General features: G+C 42.0%; 2 protein-coding genes across 4 annotated transcripts; one reads left to right on the top strand and one right to left on the bottom strand.

The window, feature by feature from the left end:
• The first annotated feature begins 73 nt into the window (after positions 1–73).
• HSPD1 (heat shock protein family D (Hsp60) member 1) lies at positions 74–10,613 on the top strand. Its single transcript, XM_052792529.1, has 12 exons — positions 74–233; positions 1,080–1,255; positions 4,168–4,420; positions 4,893–4,975; positions 5,646–5,741; positions 6,058–6,151; positions 6,560–6,728; positions 7,083–7,182; positions 8,120–8,365; positions 8,725–8,899; positions 9,489–9,667; positions 9,759–10,613. Exons 2-12 carry the CDS (start codon positions 1,082–1,084, stop codon positions 9,909–9,911), a joined length of 1,722 nt encoding a protein of 573 aa, XP_052648489.1. The 5' UTR covers positions 74–233; positions 1,080–1,081; the 3' UTR covers positions 9,912–10,613.
• On the bottom strand, positions 10,218–24,284 carry COQ10B (coenzyme Q10B). 3 transcript variants are annotated; one of them, XM_052792537.1, is made up of 6 exons: positions 24,141–24,252; positions 23,352–23,518; positions 20,100–20,246; positions 18,451–18,643; positions 15,746–15,847; positions 10,218–12,695 (listed from the first exon to the last, which is right to left on the bottom strand). In XM_052792537.1, exons 3-6 carry the CDS (start codon positions 20,219–20,221, stop codon positions 12,528–12,530), a joined length of 585 nt encoding a protein of 194 aa, XP_052648497.1. In that variant the 5' UTR covers positions 20,222–20,246; positions 23,352–23,518; positions 24,141–24,252; the 3' UTR covers positions 10,218–12,527. The 3 variants fall into 3 exon arrangements, with proteins under 3 accessions (XP_052648497.1, XP_052648496.1, XP_052648498.1); XM_052792536.1 differs by lacking the exon at positions 23,352–23,518 and having other exon boundaries at positions 24,141–24,284; XM_052792538.1 differs by lacking the exons at positions 23,352–23,518; positions 24,141–24,252 and adding an exon at positions 23,097–23,116.
• Between the last annotated feature and the right edge of the window lie 44 nt (positions 24,285–24,328).

Genomic DNA, 24,328 nt, shown 5'->3' with positions numbered 1-24,328 from the left:
GGAGGGTTGTTGCCGGGCGCGGCCCCCCTCCTGGCGGCAGGGGCGGGGCCGCGGCGGCTATGCTGGTTCCCGGGCCGGGCGGCGCGGAGCCCCACATGGGCCGGTGCCTGGCCGGGGGCGGGGCAGAGGTAGTGAGTGCCGAGCGCCTTCCCGCACTCGCCCGCAGACCTGCCCGCTCAGCTTCGCGTCCGGACGGCGGAGGCGCCTATTGTTCCCCCCCGCGCTGCCCGCAGGTGAGCGGGGCAGCACGGAGGCTGGCCCGGCCCGGCCCGGCCTGGCCTGTTTCCTCCTGCGGCAGCGGTTGCCGCCGGGGGGAGGGGTGCCGGCGCCGTTAACGGCCAGGCCTGTTCCGAGGAGCGCGCGGCGCTGCTGGGCGCCCCCGCGCGCTGCGGAGGGGAGGGGAGGGGGAGGGGTGGTCGTGGGCCCGGGCCCGGGCCCGGGCCTTGGGGCGAGGCGGCCGGAGCGAGGCCCCCGCACCCCCACCTGCGGGGGGGCGATGCCGGCGCGGTGCGGTCGGGCTGGCGGCAGGGGGCGAGCGGCTCTTGACCTTGCTGCGCCTGTCTGGGGGGGGGGCGGACACGTGCGGGCGGAGGCTCTCGGCCGCCCGTGGAGGGCCGGCAGGGCCCGGCGCCCCTCTGCGCCGCGGGACGGCGGTCGCGGCCCTCCGGCTCTCGCCGTCCGTCCGGGCGGGCGGTGCGGCCTGCCCTTGCGAGACGGGAGCCGGGCGCCGCTGCCGCAGCCGGTGGCCTGCGCGTCCCGCCGCGGGAAGCGGCCCGGCAGACGGAGTTGCTGGTGTCCCGTCGTGCCCCGGCGGGGTGGCCTCCCGCCCGACTGCCGCGGCGGGGGGGGGGGGGGCTCGGAGCTGCGGCAGCCCGGACCTCGCTGTGAAGACCTGTCCCCCCCCCCCAGGCCTGTTACTTGCGGTGGCCTGCGTGTCTCCGCTTCAGCTAGCCTAGAAGCTGGAAGTCGGTGCTCACTTGCTCCACTTCCTGCATCCTTTTTCCCCTCTTTCATTATAGGATTAGCTGCGCAAAAACATAACGCTTGTATTTTTCTTTGGATTCGTTTTAATTTTCTAGACATGCTCCGTGTATCTACAGTACTCCGTCAGATAAGGCCGGTGTCCAGAGCACTCGCCCCCCATCTAACGCGAGCATATGCAAAAGATGTTAAGTTTGGAGCAGATGCTAGAGCTCTTATGCTTCAAGGAGTAGATCTTCTAGCAGATGCTGTAGCTGTCACCATGGGGCCAAAGGTAATGGAAGGTTTTGCATTTATTTTACATTAATGCTTCGACCTGGTTGAAAACACCATAGTAGAAACCCGTGGTTAGTTTTCCCTCGGTAGAGCTGCATGATTGCCAACCGAAACACAAAGATGTAGGGGTATGGACAGACCACTGCGGGCAGCCAGGTTCTTATTCTTGTTACCTGAACCGTGACAGTTGTGTGTGTGCTTTTCACAGTAACAAAAGTAAAATTAATTGGATCGCTGTGAAAGGTGTGGTATATTGGTTTAAACAGTTTGAAGGTTAAGGGGATGTGCATAACAGGTTACTGTGGCTCAGTTGATGGCCTGTAACAATATACTAGAGAATTTAACTGTGTCATGAGGTGGGTTAATTAACATGTGATTTTTTTGTTGTTGTTATTACAAATTACAATTTTGTACCACTTCACCTTTTAGTATTAACAAGGTGAAAGAAATACTGAAAGCGTAGTGCTGAGTTTTCAGTTGTCTGGTAAATGTTATCAGTTGAAGTGAAATGCCGTGGCAGTGGCATTCATTTATGTTGCTTATAGGACACAATATAGCGTATGACTCCCTGTAAGTTCTTTTGGAAAGCTAGCTACTGTATTTTGCATAGTCATGCAATGTGTAGCAAAGCTTGAAATGAGGTTCCTCTTTAAGGAAGGGACACTGATTTTCTTTGGGCTCACAGGAATATCTGTTCCATATAATAATGGCATGTGCATGGTAGTTCTCGAGGCTGCTTGACCTCTGTAAAATTTGTTTGTGTATTTCTTGCACGTTTTTGGTGCTCTGTTAGCTTTATTCAAAGGCAAAAATGCTGTAAGCTGAGCAGGTGAAGGTTAAGGAACAGTGACGTCAGCAAGCTGTGGCTGTTTTCCATAAAGGAACAAAGTTTAAGTGTAGTCAGTTAATTTAACTCTTGTTTTTTTGGATCAGGCTGCTTTGTGAATGCCTAAGCTTAGTTCTAATGCACTGGTTAAAGGGCAGGTCCTGATGCAACTTACTGTAACCTTGTGGGGTTTTTGTTCCAGTGTTCTCACTTTATCTGCTGTTCTCTGTGTATTTGTAGAAATGTAGGGACTGTACTATAATGCCTGATTCTGCTTCCAGCAGTTTTAAGAAATATCACTCTGGTGAGGAAACTTCCCTTTGGCATTGTTCTATATTTAAAGAAATGTGGTTTGTAGTCTCCCACAATCTTTTTGATGCTGCTGCCAACATGCTAATTACTTTGTCAGAACTAGTTTATGGGAGTGCTTGGATTCTTGATACGCGGGACCATCCAAAATGCACGTGTGTGTACTGGTGGTGTTCCTTTTTTCAGAAACGCAGAAAAAAAGCGTTCGTGGAGTGCAATTCCTTTAGTGTGATTGGATATAAGCAGATTTTGTTGTGCCATTCTCCTCATAGCTACCAAACAAACGTTTGGAATAAGACCGTGTCAAAATACAGGATAAAATTAAGCAAAATAAGGAGAGGCTACGTGAAGAACTTGCCAGTAGCAGGATCCTCCAGAGATAGTTTTCTTACTCTTGAGGCGCTTTTAGATTTAGGAGAAGTGCAGGTCAAATAAAATAGCAGTAAGAAGTCAGATTATGCATTATTTTGGCATAATTGTTTTGTAGCACAGAGTTAGAATTACGTAAGCTCTTTCACAAGTTCAATATCAGTAACTTAAGCTTAACGTTTCTTTTGCAGCTTCTAGGGCTAGTTGTGTTTCGGAAGCAGCGTAGTCTCGTGCATGGCAGGAATCCAAAGTCAGTTAAATCATTGAGGCAGATGTGAGTGGGCTCTGTGCAAGCGAGGAACACAGTGCACCATAGCGGCAGCATGCTGTATGGGAGTCCTTAGCTAGCTAGCTTGGCACGTGATCCAGATTCTGGTTGGAGCTGAAGCCGCGCTGGCCCGTGATCAGCTTCGGCAGTGTCTTGGCAGGAGCCAGTGTGGTCGGCTCTGAGCTGGACCCGACAGGCCAGGTGAGGGGACTTGTGCAGGGTCAGCTGGGAGGAACAGTGGTGAGGTGGGGCAGTTACTCTCCCTTCCCCTCTTCCAACAGCTCCAGCTGTCAGGATAGCTGAAGAGTTTCAGGGCAGCAGTGGACCAGAGGTGGCGCCTTGCATCTCTCTCTCTCTGCTGCCTCCAGCTCAAACTGGAACATGATTGATTGGGGCAGCTATTCAAGCTATTGAGTTCATATCAGAACAAGCAATCCTCTTGTGCGGGTGCATCTGCCCTGTGTTCCCTGCATGGTCCATATTAACTTTGTCTGTTCACGTTGCATAGGGTAGTCCAGCTTTGTAGTTGACTGCAAGTGCGGGCTAAGAGAAGAAAGGCTTGTTAACTCGCAGTGTCTGAGAAACTATTGCAACACATTAACACACATTTGTTAAGTATTCTCAGTTCTCTTTGCTAATCACTGAAAAGGTTTGCAAGTCTCTGCTTTTTAAATTTTTTTTCCCCATAACCTGCAATGAATTGAGCTTTGTATTACTCTTTTTCAGTCACAGACTTTTTATTGTGACTTGATGGAAATTTTGCACATTTAGTTCATTATGTTGCTATATTTCAGTTTTAGGGGAAAATATCAGTGTTAGAGGGAAGCTCTTAAATTATTTTTCTCTGCAAGGCCAGTCTTATTTTAGTTGCAGGTCTCTGAGTCTGTGGTATTAAGCATTATGGCTGGGGAATGAAGCCTCATTCTGTGAAAGTATAAACCTTTTGAGCCATTTTTCCAGTTTTGCAGAACCTTGGTAATGTATGTGCTTGAAAAAAATCCCAGCTGAAAGCTCTGTGCCAGGTGATGTTTCTGTTCAGCTGTGGCTGTTCAAAAGGATCTTCATCTTCAGTTGAACTCTGAGTAACATGTTGTGGGTTGTGTGGCTTTGATTTAATATTTGTTCTTTGTTGCCTTAGGGAAGAACAGTTATTATTGAACAAAGCTGGGGAAGTCCCAAAGTGACAAAAGACGGTGTGACAGTAGCAAAGGCAATTGACTTGAAAGACAAATACAAAAATATTGGAGCCAGGTTAGTTCAAGATGTTGCCAACAATACAAATGAAGAAGCAGGAGACGGTACCACTACTGCAACAGTGCTTGCACGTGCTATTGCCAAGGAAGGCTTTGAGAAGATCAGCAAAGGAGCTAATCCAGTAGAAATCAGGAGGGGTAATGTTTCTTCCCTTCTTCCCCCTGTTTTTAATGTTTAATCACTGTCTGTTTATTTTTCATATCCCAAATTTGACTGGCTTCCTGAATTAAGTTGCCCTTTTTTTGAAGAGCCACAAAGTTTTATATGAAGAGCGATGCATAGAGAACCCACTTGTTTCTGTATGTTACTTACTCTGAACAATTCTTCATTTTTCTAATCATTTTACTATTTTATATATGGTTAACTTGTTTAATTTGAAGTAGGTCACACCAATTCCAAAAAATGATCGCTAGGTATACAAATGACAATACGGAACTAGAACTGCCAGTTGCTTGTTTTTGAACCTGCAAACTTGATGCATTTTTGTAATGTGGACTTTGGTTTGAAACTTGACCTGTTTGTGGTTTGTCGTTTGGTTGGTTTTGGTTTTTTTCCTTCTATGCTGTATACCTTGTTTTGTTCACTCACAAGTATTCCGTTCATCTTTAGGGGTGATGCTTGCAGTTGATGCGATCATAGCTGAACTGAAGAAGCTGTCTAAACCTGTTACAACTCCAGAAGAAATTGCACAGGTAAAAAAAAAAGAAAATACTTAAACCAAGTTTACATAGCTATTCTTCAGAAAAAGTTTTGTGAAGTCAGGTTTAATGGAGTTGGGTTGTGTGTATATGACACTTGGGTATTTTTCTTTATATATCAAGATTCAGAGTATGTTTCATTGAATGATCTTCATGGTAACACTTTGATTTTCTTGAGTTATTTAAAATTCCCAGTATTCTGCCTACAATTACACTGCTACAAGTTAGTTCAGAAGTAGGTAGTTTTTCTCACCTTCAAGTTTCATTCCAAAATGTGGTCTTAAAACATAAATTAGGAAGAACTTGGAAAGCAAAGATGTGTTTGTGGATGGGAGGTGATGGCAGACTTCTGGGGGTGTGGTGGATCTCCTGTGGGAGGATCAGGTTGAGGTGAGTGCCCAGCTGGGTCTCAGGCACCAGGTGTGTTGGCCTTTGTGGCTTATTTCTCCCCATGGCTGCAGATTCAGATGGCCTGTGTGTGCTGCCTGAGCCCGGTGCTTGAGCTGCCCTTCTGATGGAGTTCTTGGGTCCTGGTGTGGGTGTGCTGTGGTCAGCTGCTCTGTCTTGTCAGGAAATGTGAAAATTGAAAATGGTTGGTTTTCTTTATAGTGAGGAAACAGATCGCTTGTATTGTGAAATGAGATTTAATGGGTTACTGTTTCAGGTTGCCACAATATCAGCAAATGGAGATCAGGAAATCGGCAATATAATCTCCGATGCAATGAAAAAAGTTGGACGAAAGGGTGTGATCACTGTCAAGGTAAGAAGTGGCCAACATACGGGCTAAGTGCAAAGTGACCGTCTCTTCTCCAGTTAGGGCTGGCTTTTGTGGCATGCGATGTAGCTGCTGCTGCTCACATACGATATCCCACCCTAATTCCTCCCTCTCCAGCTCCTTTAGATCAGGGTTTGATCACTGTTCCCTCTTACAATCCTGTTCTTTTGAAGGGAAGCACATAGAACTGATGTGTGGTGCAGACCCTTTCATTCCGTTGTGCATAGTATGCTAAAACTGTACTGGTGCTTTTGGTAGTAGATAAGGGATCTTTAATGTAGACTTTCTTGTATCTAAACAGGATGGAAAAACTCTAAATGATGAATTGGAAATCATTGAGGGTATGAAATTTGACAGAGGCTACATATCTCCGTATTTTATTAATACAACCAAAGGTGAGTTAACAGTAACACGTGTCACATACCTCACAGTGGCTCTTGTAAGTTAGAAGTAATGGTACCTGTTGTAAAGACTTTACAATCTGTTATACTATGTACCACAGCAAATAGGACAGGGGGGTCCTTCCCCATCAGCCACTCTTAACTCTTGGTAAAAGCTTGGAGTCTTGGGGTTTTTTTTCTTCTCTGCTAAGTGTGGACAGTGTCCGTGCTAACATCAAGCTGGCCCTGCAACACTCCAGCACAATGTAGAATTGAAAGTGGAGTCTTGAAGAAAACAATTTGTGTCTCTCTTTAATGCCATTGAAAAGTGCAACAGTTGCTCCAGAGTAGCTCCTTAAGTTTGAGAATGCTTGATATGTTTTTATAACTGGATTGTTCGGATAATGCATGTTGTTTCTGCAGGGCAGAAATGTGAATTCCAGGACGCTTATGTTCTAATCAGTGAAAAGAAAATTTCTAGTGTACAGTCCATAGTTCCAGCTCTTGAAATTGCCAATTCTCACCGCAAACCTTTGGTCATTATTGCTGAAGATGTTGATGGAGAGGCCCTCAGCACTCTCGTCTTGAACAGGTGAGGCTTAAAATCCATACTTTTAGACAAATACTTCTTTTTTTTTTTTTGCATTTTCATCCTTTTAAAGGAATACATACAAAAGTGTGTATTTGAATTTGCTACAGTGAAGTGCTGTTTGTTCTCTTACCAAGTACCAAAGAAACAGCAGTTTTTATACATTGCCATACTTTGCATCAGTTCAGACAGAACTTCCGTTGTTTCCTAACTACCTTTTTGAGCAAAACCAGCTCAGTTCATGAAGGTCTCGTTGTTTGCTTGACTGTCAGAGCTGTACTGCAATAATTGGTTTTAGTAATTAGACTCGTTCTCTGAATACGTGTGGAGTGTTGCTCTCTGAATTCTTCTCTTCAGACTGAAGGTCGGTCTTCAGGTTGTTGCTGTAAAAGCACCAGGTTTTGGCGACAACAGGAAAAACCAGCTTAAGGATATGGCAATTGCTACTGGCGGTGCTGTAAGTAATGATGCTTCAACTGGCTTTTTGCTCTAAGAAATGCTAATGGTATTTAAGGTGGTAAAGAATGTATATTTTTAGGTCCGTGGCTTGTATTTGCTGTGTTGCAGGCTGTGTCCTGTTCTTTCAAATATGTAACAGTAACTCTAATGTTTGAATCTTTGTAATTCTTTTTAAATGCAAATATTGATAATTGCTGTGTAATACAGCGCTGACCAACCATGAGTAATACGTCTTTTTTAACTGACTGAAGTTATACGCAATTTCCTTGCAGCATTTAGGTTGTTAAGGCAAAGGAGGAACTTGAAGGGAATTTCTTTAGAGATATCAAAGCTTTCTTGCTGCCTTATAAAACTGGTTGTCTCACAGTTGCCCAGACTCGAGTATGGCAAATACAATTCTTTTAAATGTTTGGAATAGACTGGATAATTTTCTGCTGTACTCAACTTCTCAAATAGTTGATGAGCTGATTAGTCTCCCTTTATGCTGCTTTTTTTTATACACACTTGAAAATCATAGCATGATACTGGGATCCAAAGGTGGTTATTGAAATGAAACTTAATCTTTAAGCTAACTGGAGCGCAAAGTAACAAACCTGCAAACTCTATTCTAAAGTCAGTTTAGTGCCTATATTCATAACTCCTCGAAATACAAGGAAGAGACTGTAACACAACTCTACTTTCCAGGCACTTTGAATTGGTGAGTTACACTAGTCAGTCATGAGCCAGAAGTTGGCAGCTCCTCATTCCGTGGGGGCCAGTTTGTGAGGTGCTTGCACGCCTGGACTGTGTTAGAAGGGAAGAGTTTCATTCAACTCGGCTGCAGTAGTGTGACTATTTTGCACTGTTAGCCTGTTGTATGTGTTTGTGTGTCTATAAATAAAAAAATCTGTGTATGGAGAGCTGTTAATTCCAACTTTTCATGTAATTTGTTTCAGGTGTTTGGAGAAGAGGGTTTGAGCCTAAACGTGGAAGATATTCAGCCTCATGACTTTGGTAAAGTTGGAGAGGTCATTGTGACAAAAGATGACACCATGCTTCTAAAGGGCAAGGGTGAAAAGGCTCAAATTGAAAAACGTATTCAAGAAATTATCGAACAGCTAGAAGTTACCACAAGTGAATATGAAAAAGAGAAACTGAATGAGCGATTGGCCAAGCTCTCTGATGGAGTAGCAGTATTGAAGGTGAGAAGTTAAACCTCTTAGGAAAGGGGTGGTATTGGTCCTTTATTACCAATCTAAGTTACTGCTGTGTGGTTGTCTCGTAATCTTAGCCATTGATTTAGGAGTTTGGCTTCTTACAGTGCTATGCTTTGGTATTAAGAACTTGATGAAATAATAAACTAAAACTGTGTGTTTAGGTTTCTTGAGTGCTGAGGTACAAAAGAACGCTGCTGGTATGGGAAAGGATGGGTTTGCTGTAGCACTTTTCAGTTAATGACTCCAGTTGGCCATTTCATTTTGCAGCAGCGGTTCCGTAGCCAGCAGTGCTCTCCTTTCTGGGCTCCTTGTGCGGACCTTGATGTGTGGCTTGCTTGTTGTAGGTTGGTGGCACAAGTGATGTTGAAGTGAATGAGAAGAAAGACAGAGTTACTGATGCCCTGAATGCGACCCGTGCTGCCGTAGAGGAAGGCATCGTTCCAGGTGGTGGCTGTGCATTGCTTCGCTGCATTCCAGCATTAGATGCCTTAGCTCCAGCCAATGAAGATCAGAAAATTGGTAAATTACTTGAACATGTGTGTGGAAGTGTTAAGAATAGACTTTCTTCTGTCCTCAGGCTTTGTAAGATTAAATACCAATTGCTTTCAGTGCATTTTTGCACTCGTATTGCCTTGGTATGGTGGTCTCTGCTTTACAGTGGGAAGGAGCTTTCACTGTGTCCCTGACTTGGATGTGAAAGAGCCAATACCAATAAAGCAGCAGTACCCCCTGCAAAGAATTGCAAACCATTGAAGGAAGAATTGAGTTGATGGTTACAACCATTGCAGACAGGCATAAAAATTGAAGAATGCTTAAGAGATTGTGTGGCACATCAAATGGAAAAAGGCTTTGTGCCATGTTACAGTAATAATACTCCTTACTAGCTTTTGCAGAAGTAAAACTAAAACGTGAATATCCTACAAAGATTTTGTTTGTTGACAAATGTCAAGTAGCAGAGAACTTTTTTCCCCTGGAACTGATACAAATAGCTTATGTTCTTACTCAGAGGGTTCTCTCTCTTTGTGTTGACCTCTGGCACATGAGCATGTGCCTTGGCAGTAGGAGCAGCGTATGTAATATGTAATGCTAAACATCCTTTTTCTTACAGGCATTGAGATAATAAAGAGAACACTGAAAATCCCAGCAATGACTATTGCAAAGAATGCAGGTGTTGAAGGATCATTAATAGTTGAAAAAATCCTGCAGAGTCCATCAGAAGTTGGCTATGATGCAATGCTTGGGGACTTTGTAAATATGGTAGAAAAAGGAATCATAGACCCAACGAAGGTAACCTAAAATAGTCTTAATTCTCAGCTTTCCTCCCTCCCACCTCACATGATAGTCAGCAGGTACTCAGTTATTTCTTTTCTATTTTTAGGTTGTGAGAACTGCTCTGATGGACGCTGCAGGTGTTGCGTCTCTCTTATCAACAGCAGAAGCAGTGGTGACTGAAATTCCTAAAGAAGAAAAGGAGCCGGCAATGGGAGGAATGGGTGGGATGGGTGGAGGAATGGGAGGTGGCATGTTCTAATTCCTGGGAAGGGATGCATCATGAGCTGTGCTGTTTTAAGACTGACAGTTCTGACTTCAAAAACTTCAGCTGTCAGTGCAAGAGGGTGGATAGTGACTGAAGTGAGGCTGGTGTTTAAAAGAATCACTTGTAACCATCAGTTACCAGATTTCATTTAACACATGTGTAATTGCTTACAGTCATTGTCCATGCCTACAGATAATTTATTTTGTATTTTTTGAATAAAGACATTTGTACATTCCTGATAACTGGGTGCAAGATCCATCTACCAAGGTCCTGATTTAAACTTAATTAAGGCACTTGATATTCTGTTTCAGAGTTTATTGGTGCTTGCCAGTACTAGGAAGAACTTGGAAGCCACTGTGCGTGAGACTAGACAATTGTGTACAAAGTAGGCAAATATACAGTTATGTGACCTTTATGTAATAAAACAAACTGCTCAAAAGTTACAAAATGTATCACCTTATTCACCTGCACACAAAGCCATAGTCATAGGAGAACGTTGACAGTCTGCTGCTGCTTCTAACATTTACTAGAAATCTGACACTTGTGCTTGGAAATGACAGGCCATTTCCCTCCAGGAAACATTCCTTTGGCTAGAATGTTTCTCAGAAATACAAGTGACTTCAATTTTGGCAAGAAATATCTAAGCTGAACTGACGCTGCAGTTCTTTGAAATATTAAACAATGCAATGAAAGTAAGGCACGTGCTCTGGACTGTGTTTTGCCCTGTCTATACTGCTTGTTTCCTGTGCTGGAACAGGCCCAGTGCATTGTTCACAGTCTTGTGGGAGGGAAAGTGCGCTAAGGGTAGGAGATAGGTAAGTCATCCTTGTTAAGAAAGGGTTGTGTTGTGGGGTTTTTAAATACTTCTCTTGTTCAGGTGTGGTATGTGGTTACCTCCTTGCCTTGAGACTTCCAGTCTTGTCTTCCAGCTTTCTGGTAGTGGGCTCCAGGATTTAGTTTGAATTATTTTGCACTAGATGCTGCTTTATGCTGAAAAATGACAGCTTTGTTTGCCACCTAATGTGTTCTTTAACCTGACACAGCCTGATGCCTGAACTCTTTTCTGCTTGCTTTTCAACTCTGCTTTCCAGACTTCAAAACAGTGGTGTTCCCAGACTTGTGTATGTTTATCTCTGACTCAACATAGGAAATTGCTGTACAACTTCACAGTGCTGTAAAACTGACCTCTTAATCCAGCTGTCACTTTCCTTGGCTTTCTACCTTTAATCAGAACTATCCTTCACAGATAGGATGTGTGAAATTTCAGTTGCTCTTTCCTGAAAACTATCTAACTCTTTAAGTTATCAGCCCTGTCTGAGACTGCTTCAGGGCTGTCTTTGTCCAGAACCCTCCCTTCCTCTGCTATTTAACACACTATTCTGTAGTAACCATGTGGATGACAGACACTTTGGAGAAAGGACCAGCTCCAACACCTGATGTGAAGCTTTACCTAATTTCAGTAAGGAAATGGGGTAGTGCAAGGCAGCATATAGACAGGATTTAAAATCAGTTAAAACTTAACATTTTTTCAGAGACTAGAAAGAGAATATTAATGTCAGGAAGAGAACTACTGAAAATGAATTTAATCAAAATGGCTGGTACCATCATAATGGACTGATAATTAAATGGTAGTATGGTACTGAAAAAAATCTTAAGAACTAAGATTAGCTCTCTATGTTTTTTAATGACAATTGGCCTTGGGTGTGCTTGTCTGCAGTAAGTTGAGGACATCTTGTTCCTTCCTTCCAGGGAGGACAGCACTGTGGTACAGAATGTTGTGAATCCCTGCCTGAGTTCTCAAAGAGGTAACATTTACTTGGTTTAAAGTTGTGTTGGAACTGGGAACTGCTTGCATTAGACAAGATACATCTACCATAACCTAACAGCGAAACAGTGGCAGGTAGGCACGTTGAGCCTGCCCAGCATAACTACGAATTCAAGTGTCTAGAGCCCAGGCAGCTGAGAACCATGGGCTATAGCTGAAACTGCTGCATTGCAATTATGGTGGTACTTACATTTTGTGTACCCCTTATGTTTAACATCTGAAAACTCAGGAGTGTTCAGGCTGTGTTGTTTTTCCTGTTGCAGTTGCTGGTCAGAATTCAACAGCAGCTGGAGACTCCCGAGTTACACTTATCATTCATTTGGATTAAAAGCACCTGCTGCTCAATGCCTGACAAACTGTTCATACTCCCCAAAGCCAGAATGTCAGTTTCCCTTCTTGTGGCCGGGTTGACCGTTGATGCTGTTAAGTTACATTCACGCTACTAATAACTTAAACTTGAGTTAATATATTATGATGCTGAAAAAAACATAAGCTTGGATAAGGCAGAACTTACACTGTGATTACACAAACCATTTGGCAAGTTGATGAACGGCAGCCTGAGATATGTTGTGTTACAGTAGCTGCCAATTGTCTGTTACTGATAACGCTTTTTAAGTCGCACTCGATTGCAGCTTGAACTTTCTATATACATACATGGCCGAACAGGTGTGTTTGGTATGGTATGAAATCACACACAAAGGTCAGATACGAAATAGGCGCCCCAAAGGCAGAGCATGGCACCTCTTGTACAAATGAAGTGTACAAACAAGTTTATAATTTGCCTTTTACGTGTGATGAACTTCATGAAGCATTAGCTCCCGAGGTATGCTTGTTTCTGGGCCATGGAGTTTGGATGCTCTTCTTTCAAAGGCAGCTACCATCTGCTTTACCACTTCATCAAAAAATAGCGTAGCCAGTTTTGAGTGTAGAAGTGAACGAAATTCAAAAGAAACCTGTTTAAAAAATAGAGAAAAATAGTTTTTCCTGTATCTACTGTTGTAGTAAAATGCTGTTACAAATAGCCAACTTCATTAAAGAATCCAGTTAGTCTGTAAGTAAGCTGTGGGAGAGAGAACGGTTAAAACTGAGCTGTAGGGGAGGGTGTCTGTGCAGAAAAGCCTAATCTGTGGTCAGAGGTCCCTGAGCTTTTCCATTAGAAGAATTGTCCAGTTCTCTGAAGTAATAATTTCCATTTATCTAAATTAACTGTATTTTACTTAATATATGATGCATCACAAAACGTAAGTAAAAGATTTGGGATAATGAAAAGCTACTCAGTTACTTTGCACACAGAACTCACTTGGGGGACAAAAGTTGGCTGAAAAAAATCCTGCATGGCAAGACAGCAGACTTACAGGTAAGCTGCAGCAAACACAAGAGATATGTAAAAGCAGCTCAAAATAGCTACCTATTAAATACCAACATTTTAAATTAATCTTTCCATCTTGGTAGCTGTAGTTATGGTATGTTCGAATAAGAGCCATTTGCTGACTAAAGCTACAAATTTGGTTTTGTGTGCCGTACCTCCTACCTGAACACCTTCCGCTCTCGACCTTTGCTGTCCTGACACAGGCAGTCAGGTTCAGAGTACGGGCGTACCGATTAAGTCCTCTGTATCAAGCCCTCGGGCCTCCTACTGCAGTGCTCAGAACTTAACTTCTGCGTTTTCTTTCAGCTACTGAATCTTGCAGTTAAACTTAAGCTACTGCAGCAGTTAACAGTTATGGCAGGGGCGCAGGGAGATGGCTTTCTCTCTCCACCCTCAAAAGAAAAGGTCACTTTTATGTCAAACAGCCTTCAATTATGCTTTTGTGCTGTGCTGGCCTTCAGTCTAGTTAAATAAGGTTCCCCTAAGGCTATGTAATCACATTGTTTTGGAACACACAGCTTCCCAAAATGATTACAGAATTTTCAGGAAAAGAAATGGGTTGCTTTTCTGTGATTTTTACCATCACTCCCGCTATAGCATGTCTTTTGGACTGAGATTTAAGTATTTTTGTCATTCCTGAGAAAGCAGCAGATTAAATGCCAAACAGAGCAAATACAGCTTCTCTCAAATTGCTTCTGAGTAATGCATGTTAACTGTGAAACAGTAGCACAGAAGTAATTAAACTACTTGGACTGTAAGCCAAGCGTAGCTTTATTTACATTTGCTTGACCTCAAGCATCAGTAAGATTAACGTGCCTTTTGAAAGTCTGAGAGTTGTCATTTAGAGCATGTAGAGTTTTGCAGAGCAGGGATTATGAGTTTGGCATCGAGTTCAGTAACTGTGTAAAAACTTGAGGTGTGGCATACATTTACAAAGTTTGCAGTTGGTAAAAATGGTGTTGTGCTTCAATCTATGTACCAAATCATTTAAAAGCCGAAACCAAACGAGAAAAGTTCCCTGCTGTATGTATATGTCTCCTGGAATCACGCTGGCAAAACAGGATACAGTAGCTTGTGGGAACCAGCATAACCCAAACCTCAATTTACATTTTCTAAAGCAAACGGGCATTCTTGAAATCAAAGTTTTCTCTTGAATATCTGTAATTGCATGTTATGTTTTGAGAAGTTTGTTATTAAATGCTTATCATCCCCATCTGCACAGGCCCAGAGGCAAGCAACACAGCAGGTTAGTAACTAGCAAGGGTTAGAGACCTTAAGGACTTGTCTTTGAGGCAACCAGCGGCTCAGCTGGCTGCATTTGCTTCTGCTACCCCAAAATGGGGTAAGCAGTAAGAAGTATCAATAGTGTTTCCCCAAGAAAGTGAAAATATCCATTTTAAGTCCAGTTTTGACTCCCTTTAACTGAAGTTCTTGACCTGAAATGTCAAAAGGTGGCTTGGGGGGGGGGAGGGCAGTTTTCCTCACAGACTCAGTGTTTAGTTTATAGGGTTTAAACACTTGCTAATTCAAGTTTTCTCAACTGATTTATGGCTTGGGTTAAAAACTAGCTTATGTACTGGTTAGCAGCAGGAACTGGCACTTATTTGCCTGGAGAAATTCAAATACCATGAGCAAATAACATGCAAACATCGTTGGCAAATCCCATGAGAGATGTATTCTTTTGAGTGCCTATAGATTCATTTTTACTGTTGAACTGTATGAAGTGCAATAGAGCAATAAGCTGAAAGTTATTAACCAACTCAAGGAGATTAACGTGCTAGTTTACAAATATTACAAAAAGCTCTTTTTCCTACTTACAGAAGATAATTTTTTAAAGAGAGTATCCCAGCAGATGGCAGCAGGATCAACCCATTTCTGTGTACTTTTGTAGCCTGTTCTGAACCCCAGCTTAGTTACATGCTCAATGCAACACCTACTCTTAACACTATAAAATGTAAGAAAAAAATGTGATGACAGACTAAATAGACAAAATGGAAAAGCAACAACCTGAGTGGAAAAAAACTTGTCTAGGAGTAACAGGCTAAATCAGATAGTGGATTTAAAGAGCAATAGTTTTGAGCTGCAGTGATATCCCATCACAGAGTAGAAAGACAGCAGAAATCTATTATACCGGTATTACAGAAGGAAGCAGTAAGACTTAAAATACATGAAAAAGTAAAATTGGAAGCCAGGAAATTAAATTGACCAAACTGCAGGCCAAACAGGACAGAGGGGAGAACACCTACCTTCTGGTACCCAGAGCACTTAGGTTCTAGAGTATTTAAAAGAAACAGCAAAATAAGTTTAGCAGTTCTCCCTCTGTATTTGACTGTCTAAAAACCTCAGCATGTTTAGAATTGTATGGTGAGAGATACCAGTCCCTAGACTGTTTCGTGATATGCAGACACCTCACAGAAGACTACTGTCTCTAAAGGACACTGTAGTGGTTTCCATGTAGTAAAGTTTGCAAAAATTTTTTGGACTAAAACTAACTTGTTTTCTGTGTGTATGTGTTTGTTTTAAAAAAAATTAGTACCAGGCATTAAAAAAAAAAAAAAAAAAAAAAGGCACAGCTGAAGGTACCGTTTCCATGCCCTGTTCCTAGCATGTCGTTGTCTTAATTACAGTACTTACTGAAAAATCCAATGTACATGTCCTTGGATAACCAGGGATACCTGGGCTGAAACGCCACACCGTTTCCAAGTGATTAAATAGTTTTCCATCTGTGCAGGATGCCTAAAATAAAGTTTAAAAAGTCAAGCTACACCGAGGCTTTTACAGATATGACAAATCAGTATTACCGAAGTTTTCATTTGCATTTTGTTAGACAGTGAAGGTCATGGTATAGTTAAAATTGTTCTTATAGTGCAGCCAGTATGAGATCCCATTTGTACAGTGTCATTTACAGCAAAATAATTGAATTACTTTTAAGGAAGAGGAAAAACTGTTGCATTGAGAGTCATAAAACAGATCTCTAGCATGATGCATAGAACACCAAAATAATGCTAATGCTATATACCAGAATTTTGAACCACACTGCTTTCAGCAAAGGACATGGATATTTACTGGGTTTGTATTTTTTTTTTTTTTCATTACATGTATAGAATGTTTTATATACTGATATACAGACTGGTAGTCCTGGGCTATAGGAATGCTTAGCATCAAAACAAACCTGATTGAAGACAAACTCCAAACATCTTCTGTCACAAGATACTATTGTGATCAAGAACTACCATGAAGTCAGTAAGACTATATGTTCAAGTCCATAATCAGGTTATATGTTGGCTTTTAGTTACCGGCAAGCCACATACGATCCTCCTTTAAAACAATGAAGTATTTGCAGTAGTTGGCTTCATAGTTTTCACGACCATAGGGTCCTTATTTTTACTCATTTTGCTTTTAGCACATATAGCTAATTTTGTGTGGCTATATTTATAATAGAAAAAGATTGAAAGACATATACTCCAAAATCATCCAAATACATAATCTCAGTTGGCTTGGAATATCTGGAGAGAATTTCTGTAACTTTTTTTTATCTCTTTTTTTTTACAAGTTCTTACTGTTACCACAAGCAGCTCTGCTCCAACAAGGCCACCCATGATGAATAGGTGTTGTCTGTGGTTTGAAACCCATGGTAAGGTAAGCCATCTCAAAGACTAATCAGCAGCACAAAAATACCTACATTTTTCTGCCCAGGAATGAGATGCAGTGCCTTGCTACTTCCACAGAAAGGGGAGGAGTAGAGGGAAGATTAGACACGAAGAGCTGGGCTTGCTTTCCTGCTGCTGCCAAAAGGGCAGGAAGAATGGGAAAATTGCCAGTGTGTCCCCCTTGCTCGCAACCTTATAAGTAGCAAACTCACTCTGTGCTTTCCTCTGCGGCAAGAGCTGCTGCTACCATTCTGATTTTTCCATTGCTCAAGCACTGCTGCCGTAAGCAACAAATCTGCGCTCATTTTGTTGCCACCAGTAGCCCGCTATGTTAGACCACCATGCATGCTGCCTTTGCTGAGTTATTTCTGAGGACAGTGAAGTATTCCAAACACACAGTCACTTCTCTAGAAATGTTCCTACCATTATATGAACAAAATGTAAACTTCTAGGAAAAACAATCCCAGCAGAGAAAATGCTAGTAAATCTAGGGGGAGGAAATCTAAAGAAACTGTTCTCCTCACCACTTTCACGATCTTTTCTGAGACAAGAAATCCTCTTTTGAGTGAATTGGAGGGAAAAAAGAGTTGGTAAGCCAATCTGATAGCTATGTAAAAGGAAAAAGCCAGTCTTGTCAGGGATGAGTAGAAAGGAAAAGCAGTCAGCATGTAAAATGCAGCTTTTCCATTGTAGCTGTTCAACTTTCTTAATAAAGGGAGAAAGGTATTCTTTTTTCTTTCCAGAATCAGTAAGTACCTTGAATAAAGGCACTCGGCATATTCCCCTTCCAATTCATGTCTCCCTGTACTTAAGAAACCCAGTTTGTTTTGAGCAGTGTCTCTTAAGAGGAAGCCTAGAAAAGAATAGTGAAATAGGATATCCAAACAATTATATTGAACAGCAATCAACTATTGTAATTCCACTAGTTACTCCAAAAAAATAGTCAAGATCTGCCATATGAAGGGAGAGGCAGTTTTGCTGTAAGGAGTCTGTTCTGTGCTCTTCCTAACCAAAACCAGATTCAAATATATAAGGCAAACTAGTCAGAAGATCCAGACCTCATTTAAAATTTCTCCCTTGACATTTTTAATTATTGCTCTTGAAAAGCTGAAAGGAGGGTAAACACAATTGCTTCCCTTCTGAACAAATTAATTCTAAGAATGGACCTTAAATCCACTCTTCTCTCTTCTCATCAATACACTGAATCACAAGTTCTTCAGCAGATCCTACACTTAAGTTTAAGACTTCTCGTATTAGCTAGGTAAAAATCTCAGAAGAAAAGTAATGCAGATATCAATTTTGCTGAGGCATCAGAAGCTGCAGTTGTCAAAGATAACTTTGAAGTCAGTATTAATTTTGCATTTAGAGGGGTTTGGACAACATTTTAACAAAAACAAATAAAAATGGTATATCTTCATTAATGGCTGCTAGTTTCTCCAGCAAAAGGAAATTAAAAAGCAATTCTTCCCCCACCTCATTTGGCAGCTTATGTCTTAAAAGCACATTCAAATTCTCTCCAGTTAACCTAAGTCTTTAAACAGAAACAACACAAGTTTTGAGCCACACAAAGCACTTCCAGCATCAATTTTTTCTTGAAGCACCAGTGAATTATTTGAATTTCAACAAAGAAAAGTTACAGAAAGCTACAGCTAAGGAAAAGAAAAGAAAAAAAAAAAAAAAAAGAGTTACCTTAACTAAATGTGGTCTCACTAGGGTAACAACTGATGTATACCTCTCTACTACAGGAGGGAATCCTATTTCTAACTGTGCTTTGCAGTATCCAGAGCGCTTTGATAATATATCTGACTTTTTACACCAAGGCACAAATAGTTTGTAATTCTCCACAACAGCAACAACTTCATACATTTCCTGCATAGAATACCTGGAAACAGAAACATGAACATTAATTACAAGGTATTTTAACTTCAAATTCAGTATTAAAAAGTTTCAAAGATGATATAAATGGCAGTTTGGAAAGTGAACATACAGTCACCTGAAAACACTACCACTGTTTTTGGAAATTAAAAAGAGAAAAAAAGTAAGTAATAAACTGGTAAAAGTCTTTGCATAAAGATGCAAAACACCACACAACATCCAGCAGTAAAGTTAGTGAACAGTGAACCTAGTGTCTGCTACTTTCTGCAATACCAGGTAAATACATGTACATTTCAAATGGAAAAATAGTGTTTCCAGCACAGTTGTGTCTTCATTTAAGTAGACCTTAGACATTCCACATAAAGAATCCATACTTCATGGCTACCAAGAAAAGGTGTATCAAAACTAAAGTACTATATTTCATTGTGTTTAAATAGAGGAACACTACTTTCCTTCTTTTAGCCCAAATAATTAATAAATTAATAAATAATAATTAAAAAATACATGCAATGGAAAAACCTCGCAGCATCACAGAATGGCTGAAGTTGGAAGGAACCTCTGGAGGCCCCTGCTCAAGAATATTGAAATCGTATGAAAGAGTATGATAGCAACATTTTAGTTGCTTCTACGGTAACATGGCAAAGTATTACATAGCTATGGTTTTTAATTTTTAGTTCTGACTCAGAAAAGAATTGAAGCCCATGCTTAATTACATCTGTGTTTAAAATGAAGCATATGTTCAACAGTACTCAACAGTGACTACTATTGGACAAAGGCTCTTTTTAAGTGACTATGCAAAATCTGTTGCCGTTCAAGAACCATCACGTAACTGAGTGTTAAGCATAGTCAAAAAAATTGTGCTAATGAACAAATAGTTCATACTATTGTGGACCAGAGACTGGGGGCAGATCCCAGTCTTGTCAAATTAACTGGAATTTTCCCACTAGCTTTAAGGCAAACAGGATTCAAAATCTTTTTTTATGTGCCTAAGTTTCTTCATCACACAACTAATTATTTTCCTTCTTTTAAAGGAAGAAGAAAATCTTGAGAAGTACAACATAATGTAAGTGCAAACATTAGCATGTATTTGGGACAGAAAGGAACAAACAGAGTTTTCACACCTGTTGGTTTATTCCCATTTCACCAAATTAAATTAATAGCGTATTCTTCCCTTTCTGGGTTGTTTGTTTTGTCATGGAATAGAAGGATTATTTCTACTATTTCTTTCTATGGGGCAAGGGTTTTAGGTTCCTACATTTTTTGTACTCAGTTTCAGACTGGAAAAGCCTGATCTCTACAAATTCTGAAAGTCAAAACTCCTTCCTAGTCTCCAACTGGGCAGAGTCATAGGGGCATGTGTCTTCAGGGATGCTCAGTCTTTGAAATTCCAGTGTTTTGAATTAATCACAGCAAACACAAAATCGATAAGCATATAAAGTTTCTTTCCACATGTCTATACAAACCCTATAATTCTTCTTTCAGAATATTCTTTTCTTTTATTTACTAGTGGTGCAGCAATGTTGAAGAAAGTTCTTGAAATGGTATGGCTCATTACAGGTACTTGCAAAGAAGAAATTCTGGTCATCAGAATACCACAAGAAGCCAAGTGCCTGCAACAGTGAAAATGCTTTTAGATGTGTTTCATATCAGCAAAATAAATAACAACAAATTCAGGTGAGACAATCTGTTGTATAACATTCCAGAAAATGTCAGATTCAGATGGTGAAACAAAGGCTCATAACAGTATACATACTGTTAAAAACACAAGGGGGATTTTTTTTTCCCTTAGGAGAAACTAAAAATAGCCCCCAGTCACGAGAAAAGTAACTGGCAGAGTAAAACACAAAAGGCCCCATTAAATGTTGACTTCATGGCAGCCTGAGTTCCTGTACAAGCCTCATATGCACTTGATTTGCAGAACAGGCTTTCTTAATAGCAAAATCAAGGAAGATAATGTTCTAATTGGAGATAAAAGCTGAGCTCTGCTATAATCCCTCTGTTTCCATCCTTCCCTCAAAAGGACAGTTTCATTTTGAAAGTCCTTTCAGAAAGTGAATTGCTTACCCAGCTTTCAAAAATTCCTTCAGAAAAAACACGCAAAACCTTGGACACAGTGTTTTCATCCATAAAACGTAACAAATAACCTTTAAAAATGCTAGTAATCCTAAGATTGCACCTCAGTATTCTCTGTCAGTGAATATCTACACTAAAATGTAACAAATATTCATTGTGATTAATAGGTCTGTTCTGCTAAATTGTTGATTTTGCCTAGATCAAGTCAGTTAAGATGCAAAATGCTAGCTCAAAAGCTCTGATTTTTGCCACCAGGGAGTTAAAAATGCCACTATTTTCTGTCAGTGATTCTACAAACATAAGCTGAAAAGCAACCTAGGTCTTATACTGTCCTTTCTCTAATTAAACAATCAGGACTGTACTTCTGCATTCACATAGTAAAAAATGGAACCAACATTCCCCACCTAGCATTAAGGCTTGTTTGGTGGTTTGTTTGGTTGTTTTGGTCTTTTTTTGAACACAATGAACATGTAGATGCAATTTTTTAGTAACCACCAAAGTAGTCTAGCAAATTACAGTTACCAATTTTAAACAATTAAAATTAGTATTAACAAGTTCTTTAAAAATCATCATAACTTTGAATTCTAAAGAAACACAGTAATAACCGGGGACTGACCACATTAGCTTATATAGTCACTGCATTAGGAGACAGGCAAGTAATAAATTGAGTATAGAATTTAGAGGAAAATAATCATCATCAGCAGCTGATTAGAAAAAATCTGTACAGACTTTTTAAAAAAAAACAAGCAACTGTGATACGAAGCAAGGTGACTGACAACAGAGATTGTAATCACTGCAGTTGAAAAGGAATTACTTAAGATGGGACAGAAGTATGGTGTCAAAATTAATAAAGAATAGGTGGACTTTAAAGGTCTTTAGACAAACTCTGCAAATGTTTGCAACTGTATCTCAAGGGATGTGGACACAGTCTGGTTTTTTCCACACAGACTGAACAAGACTGTTAAGGAAAAACATTGTTTTGACAGAAATACTGGAAGGGTGCCAGTAACATTGTAGCTGCCTCAACCAGATTCATAGAAAGTGTTCAAATGTTTGGACCAGACCTCATTCTGGAGAGCTATTTTAAATTGCTTTCTCCATGTGGGGCTATGTATAGTATACAGTCCAAACTAGTTGCCAGGTTTCTTCACTTGGTTTGGTTTTTACTGTAATGCTATGCCAGTGTATTTTTTAATGCAGTTTTATCTAGAGTTGTTTCAGCTACAAGGCTGAAAAACAATCTCTACGAATAATCTTTTAGCTGCTGTTAAGACAATGTCCTTTTCACAAATATATTGCCATTCAAGGAAGGCAAGGCTAAGAGAGGTTATAATGCTAACAAACATGGTGACACTTCATCGCTCTCCTGATTTTATCTGAAGAAAAACAAATGCTATGAGAATATGCTGGGCTCGGTCCAGTTCAGGAAAGCATACCTCTTCAAGAAATCACAAAAGCACAGATTTCAACAGACTGTCACACATGTTTTTGTAAACCTGATCAAGGCCACAGAAGAAAAGCCAAGTCTGTACTAGAATTCAGAGACACCTACCACCTCTGTATTTATCCTCTGACAGTGATACAACCATGCCCACTCACACTGCCTTCACTGGCATCATTGAATTCCTGCCACTCGCTGCTTTCTCCCTAAACATTTGGGCACCGATCACAGTATCACCTCAATTCCATGACCTGAAAAGGAAGCATTTACTGGTGTATGGTATACATACCCAAGTGATCTATATTCAGTGATAATTTTTAATAGCTACAAAATTTTCTAAGCCTAAAGATTAACGTATTTTTTAAAAAAGGGATCTCGAACTCCTGACTATAAAGACTCAAATTAGTGGCAAGGGCATGCCAGGGCAATTGTGTTTACTGTTATCCCAACTGTTACTTCCATAAGGTTAGTGGTATCTGATGGCCATTTTATGGTCTGTGAGACATGAGTTGATCTCGTTCAAATTTTGTCAACAGCTGTTCACATCCCAAAAAATGAGCGTTGCCAACGAGTGTCCTCATTAGCATCTTGGTCTGAATAAGCACAAGAGAGCAATTTACCACCTGAGTCCTTGAAGTCTGCTACTCAGCACAGTAAGGGATCCACCGAGTTGACAACAGGTACAGAATGTACACCAATGACAACTGCAAGACGTGAAAGCATACGCAGCTTCAAGGCTACAAATAATACAGCACCGTTTTGGATTCAGCTTGCACTTGCTTAAAACCAGCTGCCAAGATTCTTGCGGCTTACACTAGAAACATTTTGAAACTTAGTTTGCAACCAGTTACTTAATGAGTTTCCTCATGCTGAACACCCTTCCCGGTAATTGCTTTTGCCCGCAAGACCTTAATATATTACTTTAAAAAACAGCAGTTTTGCTTACCAGGATTGAACTATTGTAATATTGCAAACACATCCTAAAGATTAAAAAACAAAGGATATACAGTAAGAAATGTGGTCCAAGTAAGATGGCTTTATACCACTGCACAATAGCAATTATGTCAGATGACTGCTTGAAATTTGACATCATGAACCAATCTCTATTCCACTTTTTCACTGTTTTTATGAGGATGACAGTAAGACTGAATTTAACAGAGAAACACAGCAGCACAGCCATAACAGTAGTAACAGGTGAAACCTTTTTCCTCCTAAGATTTTCAAATTGCAGTCTCTCTCTCTCTCTCATCTGCGTTTTCTTTTTCTTCCAGCTACAAGATCAATTCTTCTCCCAAAGCATATTTTGTTTCTCAAGTTGTTCCAGCCGGCCTTACATGTGATCAGGGGATAAGGAACTTGTTGCATTATCTGAAGTGGAAAACATCTGGGCGTTTTACTCAGTTTCTAATTTCTTTTATGGATTGCTCGCAGTTATGCAATTGGCTCAAGCAAAGAAGAGGCAAGTTTACAATCTGAAAATCGTTTCTTCTTCCACCGACACTGGCCGCGCCGAAAGGAGCCGAGGACACCCCAGCCGCCCCCCCCCCCCGCCCCCAGAACGCGGAGCCGGAGGCGACCTGGCAGCACCTTCTCTCTCCCCTTCCCCGAAGCCACCAGCTTCCACCCGGGGCGGCACCGGGCAGCGGCACGCTCCCCCGGGCGGGGCTCGCCGGGCAGGGGCTCGCCCAGCACCGCCCCGCGGGGCTGTAGGCAGCCCGGGAGCGTTCACTCTGGAGCGTACTGAGGCACCGCCCGCCTCAGACGGCCCCACCCCGCCCCCGGCCCCAGGCCCGGCCCTGGCGCCCCGGGGCGACAGCGGGGCCGCCCGGCGGGCGGAGGGGAGCCGGTGCGGCCGGGCGCGCCGAGGGGCGGTGCCGCGGCGGGGCCCCGGGACGGCATGCCACCCGCCGCGGCGGTGGGAGGAGCCGTGGCAGGGCCCCGGCAGTCACCCCCGCGGTCACTCCGCCTCGCCTCGCCCCGCCCCGCGTACCTGACAGCGGCCGTGCGCGGCGGCGGGGCGGCGGCGAGCCCACCGGCCAGTGCCCTGCCGAGCGCCCGGCCGCTCCGCGCCATCTCGGGCCCCGCTCCTCACCGGCTGCCCCGCCCGCCCCCGCGCGCTGCCTAACGGCCGCCCGCGGAGAGCCGCGCCCCCGCGGCACGGCCCAACCGCCTATCGCC

The sequence above is a fragment of the Harpia harpyja genome, chromosome 7 (assembly GCF_026419915.1).
Source record: "Harpia harpyja isolate bHarHar1 chromosome 7, bHarHar1 primary haplotype, whole genome shotgun sequence".
Classification (NCBI taxonomy): Eukaryota; Metazoa; Chordata; class Aves; order Accipitriformes; family Accipitridae; genus Harpia; species Harpia harpyja.
The sequence above is the reverse complement of the archived record's forward strand: the minus strand, read 5'-3'. Positions and strand labels throughout refer to the sequence as shown.